Below are 27,211 nucleotides of genomic sequence, written 5' to 3'. Positions count from 1 at the left end.
AGCAGCAAACTTTGAACAGCAATTTCAATAAATCCGATCGACAGATTTGATGATTCATATATCGTTGGAAAAAATTTTCAAAATACTATCCAATAATGTAAACGTCTAAGCACAAATTTGGCGGGATAAGAGATTTGGGAGGAGAACAGGTCCAATTGAGGAAAACAAAGAGAGGGAGGAAGGAACCAGATCACAAAATCCCAGAATTTCAATTTTCTTCAATTATTCACTGAGAAGTGAAAACACTAATATTATTAACCTTGAGTCTTTTTGAGTTTTCAAGAATAAAGGAAGCAGATGATTATGAGTTAATTAAGTTATACAGAATAACATTATTAGCTATATAGATCGATCACTACAACAATCCACATTAATTAATTTTGTTTCCCCATTAGTACTACAATTAAACTCACACAATAGAGATATAGAGAAAGAGAGAGAAGTGATTGCTCTTCATCTTCTTCTTCTTAAGTCAGAGTCTCTTTGACGGGAGAGGATGAAGAGGGGCCGCCGTCACCAGCTTGAGAGGGTGACGTTGCATGCAGATTTCTTTGTGGCTTTCCACCTCTTTTCGCCTCCAATTTCGATCCCGGTTGCCTTACCTTCACTCCTCTTATCATCTGTTAATTTGTTTATTAAACATTAATCTTTCATTAGTTTCTTCTAAATTCAAATTAACTACTACTATACTTAACAAGAAAGAGGAAATTAAAGAGAAGATAATACATACATATTTGCCAGATTTTATATCTGAGTAGATAACTATAAAATCTCCCTCTTGGAGGCCATTGGAGCGCACAAAATCTCCTGCATACTTCAAAATCAACAACAATTAGACGGAGAAAAAGAAGAACTAAACATTAACCTTTTACTTGGAAAGGTTTTAAGAACAAACCTGTATTCTCGAGAAGATACATTCTACTTTTGTTATTAGGCCAGAACCTGTAACGCATATTCCAGATGCGAGAGGTTACGATATCTTCCATGGCGATAGAGATTCCATCCCTTGCCTCCAGCTCCGGTAGATGGGTCTCTGCTTCCTTCTGGTTAAATATTTTTGATCAAATTGAGTTTCTAAAGGTAAACCCACAATACTAATCACTACAAATTTTCTAGATGAGAAGGGATGTAAATTGATAATCAAAAATTCGAATTTGATCCGCATCCATATCCATTAGGGATATTTGTATTCGTTTAGATATCTCCAAAAAAAAAATATGAATACTCCGATAAAAAACAATCTAGAAAACATCCGAATACTTAATAGTAAACACAGCTGTATAAGCCGTGTATGTGAGAGGGTGGGAGTTTCAACTTCAAGGCATTAATTAATGGGTGAGGGTTTATGACTTTTCGAACCTCTTCATGGGAGGGGACACGATCATGCATGCATACCCGGCCATGTATGAAAGCTTCCTCCAAAAATTAATAAACAGGGACTAGAATATGAGGAAAAGATAATCATTATCTACGAGGAATAGATAAGATTGAATTGTATCCGCTAGGGGAGGAAGGTCCGGATTACACAAGACAGAGATATAAACGGATGATCGAAAATCCGAATTTGATCCGCATCCGAATCCGTTTAGAGGTATACGTATTCGGCCAGAGAATATTCGGATCCGATCACATCTTATCCAAATCCGATCCCTTTATAAACCTAAATGAGATGGAGAGAGAAAGAGAGAGAGAGAGATTTACTTTTGGTAATACTATCCTCCCGAGATTACCCACATCGCTTTGCTTCAACACTTTCTGCAGCAGAAATCTCCAGTTTTTCTCCTGTTTCCATCCCTACATAACAGTATACATTATTATTAAGAAAAATTAAGAACTAATCCCATGCTTAAAACCTTAAAACCTGCATTAATTATAAATTAACCAATAAACCAAATAGTACCTGACGCCTATCCGGAATGACTTGCCGCTGATGATGTGGTTGCAGAGGCGACCGATCAGAAGTCATAGCCGCCGCAACATCAGATGACATCACGGTGGTGGTGGTTGCAGCGGCAGCCGTAGATGGCCAAAACACCCAGTTACCACTCCCAGGGTTTGCATGGCTTGCAATAGTAGTGCAATTGGCATCACTAGCAAGCCTTGCATGCTGATCAACACTATTGGAATTTTGTCTCTGGTGATGATTATGAGACTGGCTACGGTGATGGGAAAGGAACCTTCTCTGCCGAGCCATTCTCTTCTTCCTCGCTTCTTTCGTTGCCGAAGAACCCATCTTCACTAACCTCTCTTCCTGCCCTTGCACCATCTGTGAATGACACGTGTACTGGTTCCCAAAGCCACCGGAGCCGAGCCCTTGCAGTGGTGCCGGTGCAGGATTAAAATGCTGTTCTCTGTAGGCATTATATAGAGAGAAATGTGGAGGGAGAGAAGGTGATGGAGGCCAAGTTGCTGCTGTGTCAATCATGGGATTGGGATAATCAACAGGGTGAGTGAAAGGTGCTTGGTCTCCTATGTAGCCAAGCATAGGTGGAAATCCTGTAGATACCATCGGATCGGCATAGTATGATGGATGCGGAATCCACGGTGCCGATGGTGAAAAGCAAAGGTGAGAATCTGGAGAGATAGGGTTATGGAAACAGTGCTGTGTGTTGTACGGAGTAGGGGAACTTGACGCTTCCGGTGCTCCTCCTACTCCTGCTGCTTGCATGCGGCGCTTGTGCAGGTGATGATTCTGCACCCACTCAAGGATCAGTTTCAGCAACTGTTTCATCCCTTCCTTTCCACCGCCAAGACGCTGAGCCGCACACTCGATCGTTGATTTCTTAAGCTTGATGCTTCTCAAATCCTCGGCCGAGATGGATTCCTTGTTTGATTTCAGCCAGTCTAAGAACACCATCCCTAGATCTTCTGATGGCAATTCATCTAGTGGGCCCTCCTCTTGTTCTTGTTGCTGCAACTCTTGCTGGTGTTGTTGCTGTTGTTCCTGTTCTTGCTCTTGATTATCATCTACAAGGTTCTCGCAAGGGAACATAGAATTAGGGTCCCACATATCGTTAGTATCAATAAGATCCATGTCTCCAAGCTCCTGCAGGACGTCGATGCAATCCATATCGATCTGAGGAGGGAAATTCTCCATTGAATCCGAAGGTTGTTCTGAAGGTTGTTGCACCGTTGCATCGATACAGAAATCCTTAATTTTCTCCTCTACAGTAATCCCTTCAGCATCCGACTTTAAGATGTTCCATGAAACAGACGAAGACGAAGACGACGACGAGAAAGACGAAGAAGACCGACATACAGTCACATTTACTGGTGCCGGTTCCGGTGCCGGAGTAGGAAGGGAAGCTGATGAAGACGAAGAAGATGAGATGCATGGAAAATCAGGGAGAGGGGGGAAGTCAGTGTAGAAAATGGAAGAGTCGTCAACATCAAGTAGATCTCTAGGATCTCCATCAAGCCACATATCAGTATCATCTTCTTCAGGGATAAAATTAGGATCTTGATCATCACCAACAGATTCAAGCCTTGTCAAACCATGCAGATCATCAACATCATGCATTTGCATGTTCCTCATCCCTTTTTTTTTTTTTTTTTTTTTTCTTTTAAAAGTTGGAAAACCTTATATGTTCTTTGCCCACAGACATGGATTTAAATAGAAACCAGAAACCACAGAGGTTTCCTTTCTTTTTCTTTTCTGCCTTTTGCGTACGGACTTGCCCTCTAGAAATAATATATATATTTAAAAGGAAAGAAGGGCCCGCACTAAACATGAAAACAACATAAAAGCATCTGAGAGAGAGAGACTGAAAGAAATCTAGTAATCTACTCTAACAACAACACCACCATGAAAGCGACTTCTCTTCTTCCTCTGTTTATTCACAGACTAATTAATATACAAAATTATCTACAGCCACAAATTATACATGAAGAGGATGATAAAAAGGAAACCAGAAGATGATCGGCGACCGAGATCAGATGAGAAATGTGAAGAGATCCGGTCAGCCAAGACGCATAGTTTATGTAGTAGAAGAATCGCCGGCAACTGATCACACAATTTGCTTCTTCATTACGTTGATCGAATATGCTTTCTGGATAAGTTTCAACCGTTACACAGGAAAGAGAAAGAGAAAGAAGAAAACTAAAACAAAACCTCGTGCGCTACTTTCTCCACCTATCTCCGGATTCTGCGCCAGTTGCCATACGTTTAAACCTGAATGGTTCACACCAGCGGTGCTTCAGACAATACTTAAGGGTTAAGGTGGTCTCAAGAGACCAGTCAGTATTGTGTAGAGAGAACGAGCTTTCTCTCTCTCTCTCTACTCTCCTTAACTCTCTCAGTCAATTATAATGAAGACAAGCTAAGAATGGAGGACCGACTGACTCGCACCACTTTCACACGGTTGGACTGGATTCGTTGTTCAAGCGGCGGACTCTCTGATACGATGATACGTGTCCACTCACCTCAGGCTTCCTTCCTTCCCTCATTTCCTACTCTCTCTCTCTCTCTCTCTCTCTCTCAAAAATTTATTTTTTTCCAATACTACCCCTTACCTTGTTCCATAGTCACTGGGTAGTATTATTTAGTACAACTCATACTTTATTGTCCTTTACTGGTAGAGCATTACTTTACTATAGAAAAAATATATATATATACTTTACTACAGAAGGGTCCCATTTATACGTAAACCTAATACTTTGTGCAACGTGGTGGACATGCAAGGTGGTGGGATGACTTCTTGCACAGAATTCGAATGTTGACTCTAAGCTCTATTTCAAATGATTTGGATGATCTGAGCCGTTCATCATATTGAGAAAGTAGGGTATAGCATACATCATGTGTGACGTTGTATTCTACGTAGGCACTACATGTCATCTTCGCTCCTCCGCAATACAGACATGAAATCATATAACCTCTCTCTCTCTCTCCTCAAAAAAATTCTGATGCAAGGACCAATAATATGGGAGATAATTAAGACTCAATTTCCTAGGCTTTCATTGGTTGTCTTGTTTTACTCTTTTGTTTTTTGAAACATCGGGAATACATACCAAAGGCTCAAAGTTGCCAAGGTTTGAAAAGTCTGCTGAATACCAGAATCTTCCTCAATGGGTTAGAATATAAAACGAAATTAGTCCGGCCAAGAATGGGTAACGGATAAGGTAGGATCGGATGCAGGTTGGGCCAGGTTAATCCGAGTCAAACCGATTGGTGTGAACTAATCCGGCCAAGATTGCCAACCCTAAGGCGATGTGTTTAGTATGGGAATGGATTTTGCAAAGGCGTACGCTTTTCAGAGTTTGTGGATCAAGGAATTTATGAGTAAGGGTACATGAAGGGATGTAAATGGATAATCGAAAATCCGAATCTGAACCGCATCCGTATCCATTTAAGGATATGCGTATTCTTTTAGAGATATTCACGAAGAAGACTTTGAAGCCATAGTATTTCAGAAGCAACATGGGCAATTAAGACGTCTATATTCTGCCTTAGTACTTGAACAGACTACAATTGCTTGTTGTTTAGAACTCCAAGAAACCAAATTAGGCCCAATATAGACTCCAAAACCACAAGTAGATCGTTTATCATTAAGATTACCAACCCAATCGGCATTTGTAAAGCCAGAATAGACATTGTATGTACAGGAACGCCGAAGAATAATACCATGAATAATGGTATGTTTGAGATAACGAAGTCCCCTCTTAAGAACAATACAATGAGCTGAAGTGGGGGAGTCCATAAATTGACGGAGCTTATTAATTATAAATGTTATATCGGATTTGGTGAGCGTGAGGTATTGCATCGCACCAACTATACTCCAATATTAAGTACCATTAGCAATAGGTGTACCAACTAATTTTGATTATATTGGTTCCGTAACCATCTTAGATATTGCGAGAGACCACCTGAGCCATTCAATTCATAACGATACCAACAGTGAGTAGCCGAGTGGTTCCCAATTTGACCTTTTGATGATAAGGGAACCTATGAGGTAAAGGTTGAGATCCACGGTATGATTCTTGGGCAAATGATCAATTGGAAAACTCTCCCCTGGTAGAGCGACCATAATTGGGATGAATATAAAATCAAACCTCTAAGCCACAATAAATAAGCCAAAGTATGTGGGAGAATGTTCTCTGTGCCGCAGCGTAGGCTGCACCCAGACATATGGACCTGTCACTCAGGAGGATAGGGTGGTCATTGCACCCACCCCCATGTGCCTGGACGCAGCTTGTGCTGCGGCACAGAGAACAGTGCCCCAAAGTATATATATATGCCAAATGATAAATAGAGATCTAATAGCGGATGCATGGACATACTGTGAAAATAGTACTGAATCTTTAACTGTTCTTTGAGAAAGGAAAAAGACTCGGATTCAAAAACCCATCATCCTTGCCTCTTTAGGGAAAAAGGGAACAAATAGGAAATCATCATCTAAATTAGAGTCTACAACCCACAATAAAAAAAAAAAAAACAAAGACTCTAAGACAATTCCAATGGGGGCAAGTGAAGCCAAATCTAGGGTTCGAGTCATGTGATTGTACGCGGAAGGTATAAGGCACCCCAACTCATTCTGTTAAACCGATCTTTCTATTAATTAGTTAAAATTAAAAATAAAACTCCGTATAAATAAAATAAAATATATGAAAATAGAGAAAATGAAAAACTAACGTTAGAGTATACACTCGAAAACGATTGACTACAAAACAAAAGTTAGTATATAAAAAAATAAAATAAACATAATATACATATTAAGGAGAAGATGACATATTTACAAAAAAAAAAATGCCATCACAAGGCAAAATCTAACCATAATGCATGAGAATATCAAACAAACAAACCTTAAAACATGAGAGAAATCTAAATGAAAACATAGAAACATTACTAACATGATCTAAACATCATAAAATAACATAGATATTCACGCATAAATAAATAAAAGAAATTTTTATGAAAATGCCTCTATGGTAAAACGACTAGGGGTGTAAATGAATAGCCGTAATCTGTTTTCGTATCCATGTCCGCGTTTAGCAATATCCGAATTTGTCTGAAAGCTAAACGGATGTGGATATGGATAGGGTATAGCTATTCGAAAAGCTATATTTACATGTAAATGGATACAATATCCGATCCATATCCGTGTCTGTATCCGTTTAGCACTATCCAAATCTGTCCGATAGCTAATCGGATGCGGATGCGGCACTATCCGAACCAAATCTGATCCTTTGACAGTCCTAAAGACAACCCTAGAAAAACTCAAATAAAATCTTGAAAAATTATTAAAAAATAGAAAAATATTATAAGAAGACAAATCAATGATGAAACACCACATCGAAACAATGAAAACACAAATCCATTGGCACTAAGCATCCCCGGTTAGTGTGTGCATCAAAATATTTATTTATTTTTTTATTCCCCTCCCCCCATTTAGCCGGCATGGGATTCGGATCGAGATTCAGATTCGGATTCGCTGTTACTAACTTAGTTTTGGAATGTTGAGCGATCCGAATTCCTCCGCAACAGGGCCGTCTAGTTAGAATCTTCTTTCACTTTCACTTCCACTTGCGAGTTCCGTCAGGTAATATTTAAAGAAAAAAGAGCGCTACCCGTTCGCGTAGTTCCTACGCCTAGACAGCGATCTCTTGCACATGATTAAATTAATGAAAAGCAGCGGTTGTTGTCAGGTGCTGCGGAAACGGAGAGAGAGAGAGGGGGCAAAGAAAGCAAGTAGAAGAGCCAATATGTCTTGCGGATCAGTTCAGGGCCTGCAACTCTTTCCAACACCTTTCCCGGCAAATTCAGTGGGAAACCATTGTACGAGCTTTAAGAATTTCTGCTTCAAGTTTGCTACCTCAGCTGTGACCTTTCCTATCACTACTACAAGCAGCAGAGAGAAGAGGTTAGAGGAGAAGAGTGGGTTATCTTTGCTTTCGTTTGCGTCCAGCAAAGGAGTGGGTGTTAGAGTGGAGGAGAGTAGCCCAGAACCAGAAGATATCATCTCTGGAGAATGGCCCGAGAATTTCTCGCTTCTCAATTACGACGACTTGATAGCTTATCTCGAGCCAGAGATCTTTAAGGACAAGGTCTCTTTCTACCCCTGTCTCTGCCTACCTTTATGTGTATTTGTGTGGATAAAGGGTTTTATTCAATTTGGGTTTTTCCGGGAGGCAGATGGATCCTGCTACACTGTTGGGGGAAGTTATGTCCACTGTAGTTCGGATAGCTACGGTTGATCAGAAGCTGGAGGAAATCGATCATCACTTTGAGTTTGTATCAGGGCTCCCCGTCATGGACGACCAGTTCAGATGTATTGGTGTCATTTCTAAGAAAGACAAGCCGAGAGCTTCTCTTGGGGTTAGTTCAGTCCTCTCTCGCTTACTGGATCCATTCTCCAATCTTATGCAATTTTCCCCCCTGCTTTTTTTAAGTGCAATATTTCTATCCGCGTGTTTCATGTATGCATTTTATTCAAATACGAGGATGTGAACTTTGAAACTGATTGCATGATCATCTTAGAACTGCATTCTCATATTTTCGTTGCTATTTCCATGGGCCATTTGGTTAAATATGTTTTTTTTTGCGTGTTACTACCATATCTTGTGATATTCAATCCCTTAGCAAGCTATATATATTGCTGAAATACCTAAATATGGCCATCCAATGGAGGCACAACATGTGGTGATTATCATGGACGGTCCAATGGATGAGCCCATCAGGTCAAGTTCGTACCGCACAATACCTGACCAACCCGGGTCGGGAGAATCAATTATAAAAGGACACTATCCCCACGTGGGAGATCACCTATCCAAGTCCTTGTAGGATTGCAGTCAATTAGGACTGCAATCCTACAAGGAAGCCATATCCCCCGTAGAGTGGCAATATGGAAACTCCTAATGCTAATGGACTCCTACTATCTAGGAAAACACTTTCCCAAGAGGACTCTGTCACAAGATCTCCTACCATGAATAGAAGATTCAATGTATGAGACTCTCCATCACCGCCTCTACCTACAGTCCACGCTATATATACTCAAATAAAGATCACAACGAGCATCTTGAATTCTAGTTTTTGTTGGCTGCTAAAGAGACTTGACTTAGGCATTGGAGAGTCCCCCGCCGGAGAAGACCGGCTCTCCCTTGCTTATCGGTTCCTCTGTGTAGGTTGCACTCTCGGAGGATCCACCCGACGGTTTCTTGACGCAACAATTGCCATATTAGTTTTCCGCTTGGAGCTTCCCTATTTTTGGGTTCCTCTGTTATGTTATACTATTGCTATCCTATTCCCCTCATTTTGGCCATTTGTTTTTGTTCTATAATTAGCTTTTGCGCTAATTATCAATGAAATTTTGAAATTTTTTTTTTTGGGAGGGGAGGTTGGGGGTGAAGAGGGGGGTATAAGATCCACTAATATTAATGTAGATCCCACAACTAGCCAGAAGAAGAAGAACCAGCCCTAATGGGCCAGAACTGGATCAACTTGAGCCAGCCAACCAGGACCAGATCGAGCGCACCCAGCTGGTCTTCTAGAAGGGCCAAGAAGATTCCCCACGATTTTGGCAATACTGGTCCTTGACCAGTTAACTTCAGCTGCTGCCTATTAGCTTTGAATTCCATTAGTTGCTACCTAGTAGTTTCTAATTTGGTTATCTTTGCATGTATAGAAGGCTGGGTTATAAAGCCTTTAGTAGTTTCTAATTTCATTTAGTTTCTATTTCCATTAGTTACTATTTTCATTAGTTTTCATTTTCTAAACAGTTGCTAAATTTTACTTTCTATTTTTATAACATAGCCTCTGTCTTTATATAGGCAGCCTTTGTAAGAGATACACACAGAGAATTAATGAATAAAATTTTGAGGCATTTTTGCACTTGGCTATGGGAGTAAAACCCTGTTTCAACAGCTGGGATAGCTGTGGGTGAGAGACCAGGGGCTGAGAAAGCTCATCCCTACCCCCTTTCTCCTATCTTCTTCTCCCTTATCCTCCTCCCTTCCCTGCTCGATCCCTTGCTGTGCTACTATTTGAGACTGAAACCGAGTTATCTTTGCATGTATAGAAGGCTGGGTTATAAAGCCTTTAGTAGTTTCTAATTTCGTTTAGTTTCAATTTCCATTAGTTACTATTTTCATTAGGTTCTATTTTCCAAACAGTTGATAAATTTTACTTTCTATTTTTATAACCTAGCCTCAGTCTTTATAAAGGCAGCCTTCTGTAAGAGATGCACACAGAGAATTAATGAATACAATTTTGAGGCATTCTTGCACTTGGCTATGGGAGTAAAACCCTGCTTCAACGGCTGGGATAGCTGTGGGTGAGAAACCCAGGGTTGAGAAAGCTCATCCCTACCCCCTTTCTCTTATCTTCTTCTCCCTTATCCTCCTCCCTTCCCTGCTTGATCCCTTACTGTGCTACTATTTGAGACTGAAACCGAGTTATCTTTGTATGTATAGAAGGCTGGGTTATAAAGCCTTTAGTAGTTTCTAATTTCATTTAGTTTCAATTTCCATTAGTTACTATTTTCTTTAGGTTTTATTTTCCAAACAGTTGCTAAATTTTACTTTCTATTTTTATAACCTAGCCTCAGTCTTTATATAGGCAGCCTTCTGTAAGAGATACACACAGTGAATTAATGAATACAATTTTGAGGCATTCTTGCACTTGGCTATGGGAGTAAAACCCTGCTTCAACAACTGGGATAGCTGTAGGTGAGAAACCCAGGGTTGAGAAAGCTCATCCCTACCCCCTTTCTCTTATCTTCTTCTCCCTTATCCTCCTCCCTTCCCTGCTCGATCCCTTGCTGTGCTACTATTTGAGACCACAACCGAGTACTATCCGTGTGCTTGAGAAGGACCAGAAGACACTCAAGTGGCTGCTGAAGTGCTGTTGCTGATTAGAGGGCAAAGACCTTCATTCCCACATCTGCGGCTGCACTTGTTTCTATTCTTCTGCTGCTGCTGCAGCAGTCAAGGACTGGATCTCAGCATCTACTCCTTCACTGGAAGTGATATTTGGAGAACTGAATCAGGTCTACAAGAGGCCCCTTCGATTCCTGGTTTGGTGTCCAAATCTTCACTGGTTTGGGAGATCTGCCCTAACCTTCTAATTTTGGATCAAGTTCATATCTCAACAACCAGCCATCACAACAAGCTGAAATTTGGAGCACTAGACCCCCTCATCATACCCTCCACTCGATCCTAAATTGGGATAAAATCCCACTGCTGGTTTGCAAGTTATAGTCTTCTTTCTATTTTCAAGCATACTTTCTAATTCTGTGACCTGCTCATATTTGTACTTATGGCCATCTAAATTTGCCCAGATTCGGAGGCTTACCTGTGCAAGCCAATACCTGCACTCGACCTCAATGTCAGCCTCTTTTATTGGCTGTATTTTGAGTTCCAGTTTGTGCCCTAAATCTGATTTCGGCCCTGGTTTATACCCTGCTGTTGGAGCTTATTGTTAGTTGACTGACTTACTTATTTGTGGGTTATTTGGGACTAGGTTAACCTTAATCTGGTATTACATTAAATATCAAATGGAAAGAGCTAGCCCCTTGATTATCTTGGATAAACCATTACTAGTCATTGATACTAATTATAAACATCCAACTAGCAATCTGACTTTGAAGCCTTTTAATTATTTAAAGATGGAAAGAGCTAGCCCCTTGATGATCTTGGATAAACCATTACTAGCAATTGATATTAATTATAAACATCCAACTAGTCATTTAAAGATAGGTGTCCCATAAAAAGTAGAAACCAATATCTTTCAGCCTGTACTTGTAATGCAAAATTATATTCTTCCTTTCATTCCAACACCTGACAAATAGCGAAGGGATAAAAATCTACTCATCACATTGTTGCAACATTTTCATGAAACTGCTCCACCAGCCTTCTCATAGGTGCCAGGCCTCCCAAGAGAGCTCCACAGTGAAGGAAAAGATGATCCACGCTTTTGGTTCTGGGGCTTTATCTACTAGCTGCATAGTGAGGTGCTGGTTTCCCATTATTTTGAAGTTAGTAGAATAGTAGTCATTAAGGAGATATAACTATTATTGGGAAGGAGAGCTTTTGATGAAGCTCAGAACATTATTCCAAGGATGAAGATGCCTTGCTAGATTGGCAAAGCATCAGGTGCTCGTATCATAGACCTGAGCTCAAACCTTATCATAGACCTAACCTCACCAACCTTCTATCCTAACAAACAAAGTTCAAAAGAAAAATGCATGGAAGCCTTTGATATTAAGAGGAGGTCAAATGTGTTAGGATATGGAAGCTGTGGGGGAGACCACAATGACGTCATACTTTACAGTTCAGGCTATTCAGTGAGACTTCATTTCCCATGGGATTCTATTTAAGCTAAGTAGTTTAGATTATATGCTTATTCTATTCCTATTGTTAGTAGGTCTCAGTCTCCTATTGTAATTATGTTTTAGGCTTATCTATGAAAGAGGTTTATTTCCATTGTAACACTGTTTTGCCTTTAATATAAATATACGCTGGTACGGTAGAACACATTGATTCTATTGTTGAACCAGTTCTCTCCTCATCTCTCTCTATCTCTCTCTGTTTTCTTCTTCTTCAGATTCTGGTTGGTATTATCAAAGGTATTAGAGCCATGATGAAGAAGAAAAAGAAAAAAAATTATATAAAACCCTAGTTGAAGAAGATCTAGGATTTTTTCGATTAAAAAAAAAATCATACCTGCTGAAGGGTTCCGACTGCTACTATCGTCTTCTGAGTTTTAACGTTGATGTCGATTACTGAAGTTTTCTGCTGATTCAGTCGGTCTTGTTCTATTTGCTAATGGTAATTTGTGAGAGGTTGAAGAATACTGCTTCCATCGTCAGTTCCACTAGTGCCATTGAGTACTGTTACTACTGCTGGTTTATGGTATTTGCTGCTATGGCGTATAACTATCCTTATATTTTCTGAATCCCATTATTGCCCCTACTTTTGCCCTTACTTTTACCTTTAATTACTTCATAGCCTTTAGTTATTTTCCCTACCAAGTTTGCCTTCATTAATAATTACAAATCCTTCGTGTCCTTTTTCCTTTTATCCTACCAAGTGCCCCTTAAATTTCTGGTTATTTACCAGACTGACATTAACTTCTTAATTGGGGCATATACTTTGATTTAGTTACGAGATTGCCACTGCCATTACACATTTACATATTGACATGTTCAAGCACTTGGGTGGGCCCATAGCAAGCCCAAACAGGGTTTTCGAACCCAGGATTGCATTAATTATTTACAGCATTGCCATTGGGCTTGAATAGTTGCAAATTTTATTGTTTGCTTTAATTATTTATAGCATTACCATTGGGCTTGAATATTTGCAAATTTTATTGCTTTGGCGGGACCCGAGTTTGCATCAGTTTGAAATTTGACATTTTTTTGAAGATTGGTACTTGCATGGAATTATTTACTACTATGGGGAGATTGGAGATTTTTTATTAAAGATTATTTGCGGCTGATCTTGATTATGAGATTTGTTTTGATGCTCATCCTTCATGATGCTAATTATTATTGCCATATGATGGTAGTATATTTTTCCTTGCATCCTCTACATTATTTGTCCACGTGTGGGAGAGATTGGAGATTCTTATCTGCTCTTGTCATCAGTTGGAGATTATTGTTATTTATTTATTCGTGTCCTCAGCAATATTTTTTATTTGTGAAGATGGTTTACAACAACCTGATGACGTCTGGTCCCCAACAACCTAATGCTGCTACTTGGTTCGCAATAACCTATATTGCTTATTTGTCAGCAACAATACATAGTCATTTGGTTCCTAGCAACCTGATGCTGCTACTTGGTTTGCAGTAATCTATACTACATATTTTTTAATGGATGATCTGATCTTTACTAATCAGACATTTAATTATGTGATCTTTATTAATCACATCATTGTTACCATGTTGATTGCAGTGTCTTCCTTGAGAAGGGCTTATGTGTAGCTATTGGAATTGCATTTTTATCTGTCTTTGTTTGAGCAACTTACTAGTACTTGCCTTCATTGGGAAGTGCTTATGATGGAGTTGTTAGATGTTGCACTTGTATCTCCCTTTGAGAGGATGACTACTTACTACTACCGACCTTCTTTGAGAAGTGCCTTTGATTTGTTCTTGCTGCTATGATATTGTGGATTGTGGTTTGTGTTTTTTTTTTTGGGTGATTATAAAATGTATTAAAGTCCCAAAAAGGGAAACAAAAGTCCATAAGGACAACAATACAAGCCCATAAGGCCAGCTAAAACTAGATGACAAAAGCCCACATGGGCATGTCTAAAGCAACACAAAAGTCCACGTTGGCAAGACCAATGCAACACAAAAGCCCTCATGGGCTTAAAACAAGAGCAATGAAGCCCAAAAGAAAGAAGAGGAGCAACAAAGACAATTCCATTAGGGTCCCCCAAACCCTAGACAACTGATCTCAACACATCTTCTTCCTAGCCGCCAAGAGGAAGTCAGGAACCATCGGCAAGAAGGCAACCAAGGCGGAGGGGCGCTGGCCTTGGGGAGGGCCACGGCCAAACGAGCAGCTGGCCTAGCGAGGGAGACCGCCATGACGGAGGGCTCCGGCCTTGCGGAGGGCAACGGCGAAGAGGCTGCCGGCCGAGCAAAGAGGCAGCCTTGCGGGCTGCGGCCTTGCAGTTGGCAGCGAAACAGCCGAAGGCCGAGTGAGCCAACGGAACTGGCAGGAGGGAGTCCAAGCGAGGCTGGCGGTCGCAAGACTGCAAGCCAAACACATAGGAGACTGATCAGCGGAAGGTTGCAAGCGTCGGTGATGCGACGACGACGGGGAGGAGGCCGGCGAATGAGGGAGAAGTAGAGTCGAACAAAGTTGACGGAGAAGCTTTCCCACGAAGCTGCTACCAAGCGGGTGCTGCCAAATCGAGCCTGGGATCCAAGGGAAACGTAGGGCCTAGCGTAAGAGGCGACCTGCCGGGCAGCGACCTTGCAGAGCGAGCGCCTAGGGACAACCGTTCGAGAGACTTCAACCTGCACAGTTAGTGCTGAACAAGGGAAGAAAAGTGGAGAAAGGGGGAGGAGGAGGAAGAAGAAGAGAGAGAGGAAGAGAGAAGGAGAAGGGAGAAGGTGGGGAGCAGCCCAGCCATACGGCCAGGCTGCTCCAAAGCAGTGGCCAAGGGTTTAGAAAAACTCTTGGAGCGTTAGGGTTTCCTGCGTTCTTTTCTTTCGTTGAGCGTTCTTTTGCTTTCTACCTTGTTTTACCCTGTAAATGGACTTTTGGCTTTGAGCATCTCGGATTGTGGTTTGTGTTCACCACTGCCTATTTTGCTCTTTGCGTATTAGATATTTATTCGATACAATGCTTATTATCTACTGAAGTTGTTGGTGGTTGATGTGCTTGAGTTGATACTGCTACCTGAATGAAGTTCTCCCTGCTCACTGGCGTCTACCACTACTATTTGTGCTCAAGACTGATGCAGATTTTAATGTTGATGGTTGATGTGCTTGAGTTGATACTGCTACCTGAATGAAGTTCTCTCTATGCTCACTGGCGTCTACCACTACTATTTGTGCTCAAGACTGATGCAGATTTAAATATCTGTTCTTGTTGTTCCAAGTTGGAGCCTTTGATATGTATACTCCAGCTTGAGGGGGAGTGTTAAAGATATATCTATAGCGCGGGATTCTATTTTAAGCTCAGTAGTTGTAAATGCTTATTCTATTCCTATTGTAAGTAGGTCTCAGTCTCCTATTGTAATTATGTTTTAGGCTTAGCTAGGTAAGAGGTTTATTTCCATTGTAACACTGTTTGCCTTTAATATAAATATACGTTGGCTGGTACGACAGAATACATTGATTCTATCGCTGAACCAGTTCTCTCCCCATCTCTCTCTCTCTCTCTCTCTCTCTCTCTCTCTCTCTCTCTGTTTTCTTCTTCTTCAGATTCTGGTTGGTATTATCCTTCATTACAAATCTCATTATGATGCTTCTTGCATCCAGAATTACATTCTTCCTTTGAATAAACGTATTTGGGAAGTTCCTAAGGTGGATAAACTTATTAAAAAGAAGAAATTGATCCTTAAACTTCATATCATGCTTGTAACAAACTCAGAACCTGGTACCAGTAGCTGCAGTTGGAAGAGAGAGAGAGAGAGAGAGATTGAGGGAGAAGAAGAGAAGGGACTGTCAAGAATAACTGCCGATAGCTTGGCAGTCCGCCTCATCATATATTTATAATAACCAAAACCAATAACAATACAATTAGAGACATTGCGGAAATAGGAAATAGAAATCCTAATCTAACTACTTAGGAAACAAAGTATTTGCCTAACTAGGAAATAAACTAGAATTAACACAAAAGAAAAGTACTAAAATCTACTACTAAGATATACCATGATAGGGACACTCCCTTTATCGTGGTTAACTACAAACACCCCGTTACAATCTTTAACACTCCCCCTCAAGCTGGAGTATATATATAAAAAAGGCTCCATCTTGGAACAACAAGAATAGATATTAAAAGCAACACTAGTCTTGAACATAAATAGAGCAGTCGTGGACATCATTAAGCACAAAGAGAATTTTGTTCTAGTAGCAATCTCAACTCAAGCACACCAATCATCATCAACGTCAATAAATAAAAAATCGTCGTGTCGAATAAACCCAACACCATCATCGGCAACGAACAAAATATGCGGTGGAGAACATCAATCCACAATCCAAAATATGATATCAACAACAACATCATAAGTTAGTAATCTTCCCAAAGAAAACAATTAAAAGTATAACATCCAACAACTACATCATAAGCCCTTCTCAAGTAAGGCAAGTAGTAAGCTTCACAAAGTGGACTGTTGGGATTTGGGAAAATATGACTTGTGTCAATAATGACACTAGACCCTTTATTTATAATAGAGAGAAGTAGGGTTACAGTAGTGTTACACATTAGAACAATCAAAAAGACTAAACTACCCCTGTACCCAATATTACACCATATACCACATATTGCAATACTCCCCCTCAAGTTGGAGCATAGATATCACACATGCTCAACTTACACAAAATTGGATGAAACACTTTACTACTAAGCCCTTTGGTGAGAATGTTTGCCAACTGCTCATAGGACTTCACAAAAAGAATACAGATAAGGCTCGTCTCTAGTTTCTCTTTGATAAAGTGGCGGTCAATCTCAACATGTTTAGCGTGATCATGCTGAACCGGGTTATGAGCAATGCTAATAGCAAACTTATTGTCATAGTATAGCATCATGGGAAGACAAACAAGAAGACCTATGACCAAGAAGGCCCTGAAACCATAGCACAAAATTCAGCCTTTGTACTAGACCAAGCTACCACACTCTGCTTTTTTACTACGCCAGGTAACAAGGTTGCCGCCAACAAGAGTGCAATACCCAGAAGTTGATTTCCTATCATCTGGTGAACTGGCCCAGTCTGCATCAATAAAAGCCTCTACATGCATATGATCATGGGGTGAAAAAAGAATACCCTTTCCTGGTGTTGAGTTGAGATACCTGGGAATCTGATAGACAACCTCCATATGAGAAACACAAGGGTCGTGCATTTACTGGTTTGTTGGCTTACCAAACTTACATCAAAGGCTATGTCAGGTCTGGTGTGGGACAGATAAATAATACGTTTTATAAGGCGTTGGTATTTGCCCTTATCAACCGACTCACCATCCTTAGCTTTCAAATGGGAATTAACCTCAATAGGAGTATCTGCAGGCTTGCAACCAAGCATACCTGTATTTGAAAGAAGATCTAGAGTATATATCCGTTGAGAGAGAAATATACCTCTAGTAGATCGAGCTACCTCAATACCAAGAAAATACTTGTAACTGTCCTAGGTCTTTGATCTCAAATTCCTTACCTAGGTAAGTCTTCAAGGTGGCTTTCTCAACAGGATCATTCCCAGTAACAACTATGTCATCCACATATACAATAAGAATGGTATGGTGATCACCAACCCACTTAATAAATAAGGTGTGATCAGCATTGCTCTACTTGTATCCCACTGACACCATAGCCCTATGAAACCAGCCAAACCAAGCCCGTGGCAATTGCTTCAGGCCATATAAAGCTTTCTTCAGCTTACATACCTTCCCTTGAGTCTGTGGAGAAGAGAACTCAGGGGGAACATCCATATACACTTCTTCTTGCAATTACCCATGGAGGAAGGCAATCTTAACATCAAGTTGTTGCATCTCCCGTCCAAAATTTACTGCACATGAAATAATAACACGAATGGTGTTCATCTTGGCAACAAGAGCAAAGGTCTCCTGGTAATCAATACCATGTCTGGGTGAAGCCTTTGGCGACCAATCTTGCTTTGCTTAACAGTAAATACCCATTTGCAGCCTATAAGTCTCTTTGTGGGAGGAAGAGGAACTAGATCCCAAATGTCATTTTCCCTAGGAGCTCAAATTTCTTCAAGCATGGCAACTTTCCACCTAGAGTCTGCATAAAGCCTCCTACCAATTTGTAGGAATAGAAACAGAGGACAGAGAGGAGATAAAGGACTAGTATGATGGAGACAAGGATTCATAAGTCACTACATGAGAAATGGGATGCTGTGTGCAAGTCCTAGTCCCCTTGCAAAGAGCAATAGGTAGCTCTAGAGATGCATTGTAGCAGAAGCATCATAAGAAATAGAAGGAAGAGAGAGATCGTTACCAGGCAAAGATGTAGACGTTGGATCAGAGGGCAACAATTGAAGTGGTGCAGTGGTAGTGGTGATGTCAACTTAAGTGATGGGTGTGGTCTTTTTCAATTTCTTCCTTGAGAAAACTCTTAACAATTTGGGCTCCCCTTGAATGGGAGGTTCAGGAACAGTACTAGGCACACCATCTGTCATCCCCATCTCAACCAAGGACCGCCCTAACTCAAGAGGAGCAACCAAGGGCACACCTTCACGTAAAGCATCAGACTCCCCCTGAAGAGGTGCCTACATGGGATAATAAGCCTCGGTCTCATGACATACAACGTCCATAGTTACCAACATCCAATGGGAAGGAGGGTGGTAGCACTTGTACCCTTTCTGAGTAGCAGAGTAGCCAAAAAAATGGAGCGAGGATCAAGTTTCCCATAAATGTGGTGATTTCGGGCAAAGCAAACGCACCCAAAAACCTTGGGCGGAACAATAAAGGATAAAGAGCTAGTAATAACTTCAACAAGGCAATTGGAATCCAAAATGAGAGAGGGCATCTGATTGATTAAGTAAGCAGTAGAGAGAATGGCCTCACTCCAATATTGGGCCGGTACATGCATTTCAGACATAAGAGAACGAGCAACCTCCAGGAGATGAAGATTCTTGCGTTCTGTCACCCCATTTTGAGCTAGGGTATCAACACAACTGGTCTGATGGATAATGCCCAAGTTAGCAAGATAAGATTGAAAGGAACCCTCCATGTTTTCCTTCCCATTATTGGAGCGGAGAATTTGAATCCGACCATCATACTGTGTTTTGACCAACTCATAAAACCTCTTAAAGCAATCTAAAACTTCATTCTTTTGACGCATCAAATATATCATGGTAAGGCTGGAATGACAGTCAATAAAAGAAACAAACCAGCGGTAACTAGGCCCCATACATCAGAACGAATTAAAGAGAAGGGAACTAAACTTTTATTGTCCAAACTAGGGTAACTTGTTCTAGTTTGCTTGGTAAAAATGCAAGCATCACAAAAAAACTGGTTTGGGTTACATCTAGAAAATAAAGGAGGAAAAACAGGAGATTAAGTGCCCAACGGAGGATATCCTAAGCATTGGTGCCATAAACGTAATTCGGTCAAAGTAGCAGAAGAGAGTCCATGTGAAGAGCCCGGAAAGAAAGAATAGGAGCCGAACCACTGTCCAAAATGTAGAGACCACCATGCACCCTACCACTGCCAATCGTTGCCCCCATTACCATGTCCTGAAAAATACAGTGAGAGGGAAAGAAAGTTACCTTACAATTTAATGCTTGGGTAATACTACTAATAGAAAGAAGATTAGTAGGGAAAGATGGGACATGTAAAATAGACGATAAGGAGAAGTTAGATACTTTGACCACCCCTTTTCCTGAAATAGAAGAATGGGAGCCATCTGCAATGCGAACTTTATCTGTACCTGATGATGGAGAATACTGGAAAAAATGATTGGGAGAACCAGTCATATGGTTTGTAGCACCCGAATCGATTATCTTAGGAATGGATACCATCGAGGCATTAGGATGATTAAAATAATTACCTGAGTGGGCAAAATGAGACTCAAAGTGAATTGGCAAAGAGGTAATCGGTGCAGCAGATGGAGTAGAAAGCTGGGTCCTCATGTTGCGAAGCATAGTTAGTTGCTCCTGGGAAAAAGTCGAATCAGTAGAACCAGCAGAACTCTCAGTAGTAGTGGTCTTCGTGTGGTGAACCAGAGATGGAGTCCCATGGCCACGGCTACCATTAGAGCCACCACGCTCGCGGTCACGACCAATACCAAACTCAGGACGGCCATGAAGCTTCCAACAATGCTCTTTTGGTGTGATGCTCCTTACCACAATAATCACACTTCAGGACTTCTTTCATAGGCTAGGTACGATCTCATGATCGATTGGAAGAGCTCCCTCCACGAGGTTGAGAACCGGAAAACATGGCAGATCTCTCTTGAGAAGTCGGCTGTAACATGGCAACATGGTGACTGTCCTCAGACTGAACCAGAGAATAGGCTTGGGCCAATGTGGAAATGGTTTGCGATTCAAGACATGAGCCCTAATCGGATCGAACTCAACATTCAGGCCAGCCAGGAACTCATATACACGGTACCAATCTTCCCGTTTCTTAAAAGCAGAAGCATCTCCAGGGCAAATGGGATGGTAGTCTTCATAAAAATTAAGTTCCTGCCACATACCTCGGAACTCAGAATAGTGCATTTAAGAGCTCCAAATAGAGGTCACAGATAAAATTGCAGCATAAGTCATTGTGAACCTCTAGGAAAAGAGCAGAGTATAGGTTACTGCAAACCAAATAGCAGAATTAGGTTGTTGGGGACTAGACAACATCAGGTTGTTGTGAACCAGACAACATCAGGTTGCTGTGAACCAAACAACATAAAGTTGTTGTGGACCAAATAAATTTGATTGTTGTTAAATGCCACAAATAATATTGTTGCTAAAGACACGAGCAGATGACACATACAAAATAATAATTGTAATCTTCAACTGATGTCTTGAGCTGAGCAAATAATAATCTCAAGTTGAGTAGATAATAGATGGGGGATGGCAGAGGACAGAAGATATGCTAACAGCTACTGAGAAAATAGGAGATAGAGAAGAAGGATGGAAGAACAAAATAATAGAAGAAACAGGGGGGGGGGGGGGGGAAGAAAAAAAAAGTCGATCTTACCTTGATCAAGAAGAAATAGAGAGAAAAGAAGGAAAAAAAAAAAGAGAGGAGAAGAATAGCCTCACACGGTGGGGAGAAATCCAGCAATCTTTTCATTCATTATTCATCTCCTTTACAATCGATGGAGACTGTTTAAATAGCCTTACAACTGATTACAAAAGGAAATTCTAAAATAGGAAATGTATAACTGAAATTAGATTTCTAATTTATCTTCCTAACTTGCTAACCAAGAAAGAAGCAAAATTAGAAACTAACTAACAAACTCAATCTTTTGTCTAACAGATAAAAGGAACCAAAAAGGAAACTAGAATCTATTTAATAATCCAAACAAAAGAAATAACTTGCTGCCTAAGAAAACAAGTAAATTGAAACTAATATCTTGTATCTTAACAACTATTGGCAGCATCTCTCAAAGCCAGCTGTCAATATTGGACTCCAAGATACTGTTCACGTGAACAGTAACAACAATCTAGCTTGCTGAATGGTGGCCCACGTTGGGGCTGGTTTATTGAACCAAAAGAACCAGAAAAATCCGGATCAATATTGAGCCAACTTGGGTGACTCGATGGACCTTCTAGACCTTCTAGCAATATGGTAACCTCGGGGGTCCACCATATTTTGCCTGCATCAATTTTCCTTCCTCCATATTACTGAATGGCGGCCTTCCTCTTCTTCCTGTCTCACCATGGTTGGTGCGATTGTTCCTGATGAAGCTAGTGTTTCGAAGGGCTATAGTGTTTTTACAGCGAGACGATCATCACATTAGCTTCTCCCTTTACTATCTATTATCAGCAGACTGGAAAACTTGATGTTTGGAAAACTTGATGTTTTGTTTCCCATAGAATCATTTGTGACCTATATTGTTAGCTTTGTTCCTTTTGATGGTTGTTTTGTTTGTTTGATTGGGGTCCTCCCCTTGGCTAACCTGCTTGGCTGCTGTGTTGTATTTTTCTTCTTCTTTTATTATATTTTTCCATTCACCAAAAAAAAAAAAAAAGAAAGAATATCCTCACTAAGATTCCTATTTAACCAAGAACAAGGACTCAAAAGATAATATAAACTCTGACAAACATGAGGGTGACTAATTCTACTTAATTGATGAGAATCCAAATATTAAAAAACCTGCCACTATGGCACATGACATGGGATATTTTAAAAATCTCCTAGATCAATAAATGAACCACTAGACTACCTTAGCCACATAAAATATAATACCCATAGTTGTCAAGGTGACTAGGCAATCCAAGGCATTGGAGGGGTGCTTAGGAGACACGGCATCTGCCTAGGCGTTGCCTTGGCGCCCTGGGCGTGCATTAATGACTATTTATAATATAACAATGATAATTTTATATGAGGGAGAGGGTTTCCCACGACGTCAGTGTAAGAAGGAATTTGCATGCTACACCAATGAAGGTTTGGAGAAGGGTATCATCCAGATGGGGTCCACATGGGACCCACATGGTCAGTATAAGAAAGAGTTTCAGTATGGGCCCCACTGTATATGAGGGGAGTTAAATCTGGAAATGGATTGATTCTAGTGAGATATCAAAGGGTTATCAGGTAGGAGAAGAAGATTCTCAACACACATATTAGCTTCATTTAATTAACTTCTATGAATTACATAGACCTCCCTAGGGAGATAAATAAAAATAAGAAAAGAAAGGAAAAATTCAACTTAGTCATGTCTTATAACAAGACAATGACAGAACTACCTTATACAATATTCTAACAACTCTAACAAGGGGTATATCAGAATCTGTAGAAGGGCGGCGCATGCTTTCTTTTCCCTATAATTATGTTTATATGCAACATAGAAGCCATATCATTGCAATATGATATAATTATGCTAAGCCTAATGAAAAAACCAACATATAATAAATAAAGCATAGGATATAATATAAGTATATTCATTAAAAAAACAGAGCAATAAATAAAAATCAGCGTAAACTCATTAAGTGTCCACAAGGCGTGTTGTCGCCTTGGACCCAAAGAAAGAGCCTGAATGCCTAGGCACCGCCTAGGCGATGCCTTGACAAGTGCGATAATACCCCCTGTCAGTCTGAAAACAAATTGAAAAACCAATAAAATCCTGGTGGTCCCCCCCCCCCCCCCTTCATCATTTCCTATTTGAACTTCATAGAACAACATGATTGAGAACCATTTTCTTGAGCTGAAGATCCCCCAGCAACACTTCTTTTTCCTGTGTGTGTGGATCTTGATGGGATTTGAAGGAATTCACTTTCTGCCTTTCCCCTTCATCTGATTTGAAATTCTTAGAAGGAGATGAATGTGAATTGAAGTAATTCACTTTCTGTCTTTCCCCTTCGTCTGATTTGAAATTCTTAGAAGGAGATGAATGTGAATTAGCTCCTTAAATTGAAGAGCCTCTTGCATAACTTATTTTCCTGTGGTAGATCTTGATGGGATTCTGAGGAATTCACTTCCTTTCTTTATTAAAAAATATGAGACAATCTTCTTGATACTCTTCTGCATATTTTGCACAGATGATCACTTCTTCATTATACTATGTCAGCCTCAATGGCTGAAATACTTGTCAGGACAAGCATAACGCACCCATTAGTATCGGTGCTTATTTGGCACCACAAACATTTAGATGGGCAGTGTCCTGGCTATGATGAATGGCAAAGGTGCAGGTTGATCATAGTCCCATGAGATGGTTATATGATGTTCCAAATCCCTTTTCAATGTCCATCAGGCGCCGCCGTTGCCGCTTCATTGGTATTGGCCAAGTGTTGGATAGGGCCCCGCTGATTCCTGCTCATGAATCTGCTGGTTGCTCTGTTGGTCATTCTGCTCATAGCCTATGTTGGATATAGGGTTATTACCCTAGGCATAGCAGCCCCTTTCTATGACAACTTTCAAGGTCTATTGAGGAAAAGTATTTGCAACAGTTGTCTAGGTGAGCATTTGTTGACTGTCCTATGCCAGTGCAAATGTCGAAGCATATTGCACCCATTAGCATAGATGGTTACTTTGTATCACAAACTCTAGTGTTTGTTGGTTTTAGTGGCTACTGGCTGGTTCTAGTCCCGAATAAGTGTCCCTTCTTACCACAGCATTCAAGGTCATTTGTCGATAACTGGATAAGTATTAAGACAGTTGCTTTTAATCCTCTTGTTGTCGAGTATGCATCAGCTACACTGTTTCAGCCGATGGCTGTTTTGACATGGGCAAAAGAATCCTCATTAACATTTTGGTCTGCTGCAATAGGAATACTGTTTTTCCACTATGATCAATGTGCTGTTTGGTTTGTTTAGTTGTGTGGTGGTCTGAGTTGAGCAGAGAAAGTTATTCATATGCTGATTAATGTTGAAGTTTTACATGGAACTCTGAAAACGCATAGTTTTAAGGGTACTTTTCTGCAACAATCATAAACCTCTTTTCCCCCTCCCCTCGATTTCCCCATCGTATGTAAAAGATGATGTATCCTTGTAAAACTGTTGCATGCACTGTACTGTACTTAAACCCTCTTGTGACAATGTTGTTAGACATGGTCTACAACACATCAACTATGTGCTATATAAACTCTTCAGCGCATTTTTGCATCATCTAGTTGTTAAAAATCTCATGGGCCCATAATATTGCATCTCGTACTTTATCCTGTTTCACACACCATTGCATCACTTCTCTGATCTCTGTAGGACTTCTAATTTTTATATTGGACTCTGATTCAAAGCCTACTTGTATGACACATGACAGCAAAAATCAGATGCTTCTACTTGAAACTTGCCTACAATATCACTCAGTTGTAACTCCAATGAGTCAAAAGAAAATATGAGGTCCTTGTACCGTTTTGTATTATTTGACCAAAGGAGGAAAAAGAAAGGGGAGAAAAAAAAGATCCGTATGTGTTCTTGAAATTTTGATTTGATACAATTGTTGCTTGCATCTTTTTACCCATGTATTTGGGACTATAGTAGTCAATAGAGATGCATAAAGTTTATCTGGCCAAAACCAAGCAACTGAACTATTTCTTTTCCATCCTTGGAGTATTATATTTCTATGGGTCCTTCTAGGCGTCACTATGCATAGTGAAGTATAATGCTTCACTGTTTGCCACTTGGCAGTACTCTGGGTTAGTCCACGTAATAGAGGACCCTGCATACATCTCAATGGCCAAATTTTAGTCCAAAGTAAGCAAGGAAAGTTGCTCAAACTCTGATTCAAAGTTTTAATAAACTTACATAAATGTTATCAAATGTAGATAAATATAAAATACAAATGGCATCTGTTGTAATTTTAGCTACTTCCTCTGCTCATTTTAAGCTGAAATTGTACCAATGAGATGCTTGCCTGGTCCTCTATCACATGGTCTAACCCGTGTACTGCCATGTGGCAAATAGTGAACTGTTATACTTCACCAGGCATAGTCACAGGAAAAACACCCTACTTCTATAGATAAAGGTACTTGCACTATCCTTTCACATTTCGGTTTAATCCTTCCTAATTATACAGCTTAAGAAACACTGTCTTCATATCCATGACAACCATCCTCCACTTCATGAGAAAAATATCACATCAATTATTGTTTAAACACAGTGCATGTAATTGTACTCATTTAGCAGTTCTGTATTTTCCATTGATGCATTTCTGTGCCAAAAATTTTATACGTAACAGGATTAAATCAAGTGCTATTTAGCTTCTGAAATGTCAAACCAATGGGTACCATTGCACTTTTTCATCTGTATTCATAAGTTCGAATGTCATGACTGATGGAGAATACTTCATGAATTAGTTTAGGCAGACATGAAGGAAATAGCATCAGCTTACTTGTAGATGCATAAGACTACAGAGAAATTATTTGATAAGCATAACATCATTTTGATTTTATATTTTGATATTCAACTCTATATACATCATTCATTGCTTACCTGTTCATTCTAGCTCTAGGTTTTTTATGTCAACATCATTTTTTCCTTTAATCCCTAATTTAGTTACATACATGTTTGTTGCAGTTGATGTCAAAGGTGGGTGAAGTCATGTCATCTCCTGCCATAACTTCACTGCCTAACAAGACAGTTCTGGGTAATGTTTGTTCATATAAATAAGATACATAGATGAAGGCATATTCCCTTGTTATCGAAAAGACTAAATGAGATTGTTTTTCTTGCTACATGACCTACATCTGCAGATGCTGCAGCAGTGATGCTCAAGGAGAAGATCCACAGAATCCCAATTGTGAATGAAGAAGGCCAGGTTGTAGGTGAGTTTCTATTGATTGAGATCCTTTCCTCTTCTTTGTTCAGTATTTTTGAGGGAGATGAAGCATAGACCTATTTCCATGTACATTAACAATGCAATTTTATGTGATGACCACGTTTAGGTAGGAAAAAGATCTTGTGCAGCCGTGGCGGGAGCTGCACAGGTCCAGCACCGCTAAATGACAGCAAAAACAGGGATAAGGTAGTCATTTCACAGGTGGGTCCCACCTGGGCCCCACATGTGAGATGACCACTCCCCCCCCCCCCCCCCTGTATTTGGGGTGGTATTCGTGCTGCTCCTGTGCAGCTCCCACCACGGCTGCACAAGAGCCAAGTCCCGTTTTGGTAGAGGATACTCGATTAATTAATCTATGTATTTGAATATGGACAGGCATTGTAACTCGCACAGACATTTTCAGAGCATTGGAGGGACTGCCAGCTTGAGCCACTCCCCTCCCCCAACCTGTTGTTAGAGTGCGCTTGTGTAAATTGTAATTTATAGGATTTGTAGAGCATATGTTGGAACGAACAATATTATGTACTGAAATCTGGGATTAAAGCCATCCTTCTAAAGAGGGTCGAGTATTTCCTCACTCGGAAAATCAACCCAAACCCCATTGCTCTTCAACCAACCATCTACACATCATCCTTTCCTGTTTATTGCTTAAGCAACAG

General features: G+C 40.3%; 2 protein-coding genes across 2 annotated transcripts; one reads left to right on the top strand and one right to left on the bottom strand.

Moving 5' to 3' along the window:
- Positions 1–467: 467 nt before the first annotated feature.
- LOC122668365 (B3 domain-containing transcription factor ABI3) lies at positions 468–3,526 on the bottom strand. The gene is made up of 7 exons (XM_043864946.1): positions 2,663–3,526; positions 2,594–2,618; positions 1,901–2,496; positions 1,702–1,794; positions 896–1,043; positions 731–807; positions 468–620 (listed from the first exon to the last, which is right to left on the bottom strand). The coding sequence occupies exons 1-7, from the start codon at positions 3,524–3,526 to the stop codon at positions 468–470; spliced, it is 1,956 nt and encodes a 651-aa protein (XP_043720881.1).
- A 4,140-nt stretch (positions 3,527–7,666) lies between these two features.
- LOC122666707 (uncharacterized protein YtoI-like) lies at positions 7,667–27,121 on the top strand. Its single transcript, XM_043862756.1, has 6 exons — positions 7,667–7,849; positions 7,892–8,040; positions 8,129–8,311; positions 26,291–26,360; positions 26,467–26,538; positions 26,928–27,121. Exons 1-6 carry the CDS (start codon positions 7,699–7,701, stop codon positions 26,978–26,980), a joined length of 678 nt encoding a protein of 225 aa, XP_043718691.1. The 5' UTR covers positions 7,667–7,698; the 3' UTR covers positions 26,981–27,121.
- Positions 27,122–27,211: the final 90 nt, after the last annotated feature.

This window comes from Telopea speciosissima, chromosome 7 (genome assembly GCF_018873765.1).
Source record: "Telopea speciosissima isolate NSW1024214 ecotype Mountain lineage chromosome 7, Tspe_v1, whole genome shotgun sequence".
NCBI lineage: Eukaryota > Viridiplantae > Streptophyta > Magnoliopsida > Proteales > Proteaceae > Telopea > Telopea speciosissima.
Note: the sequence above shows the minus strand (reverse complement) of the source record. Positions and strands in the feature narration are given on the sequence as shown.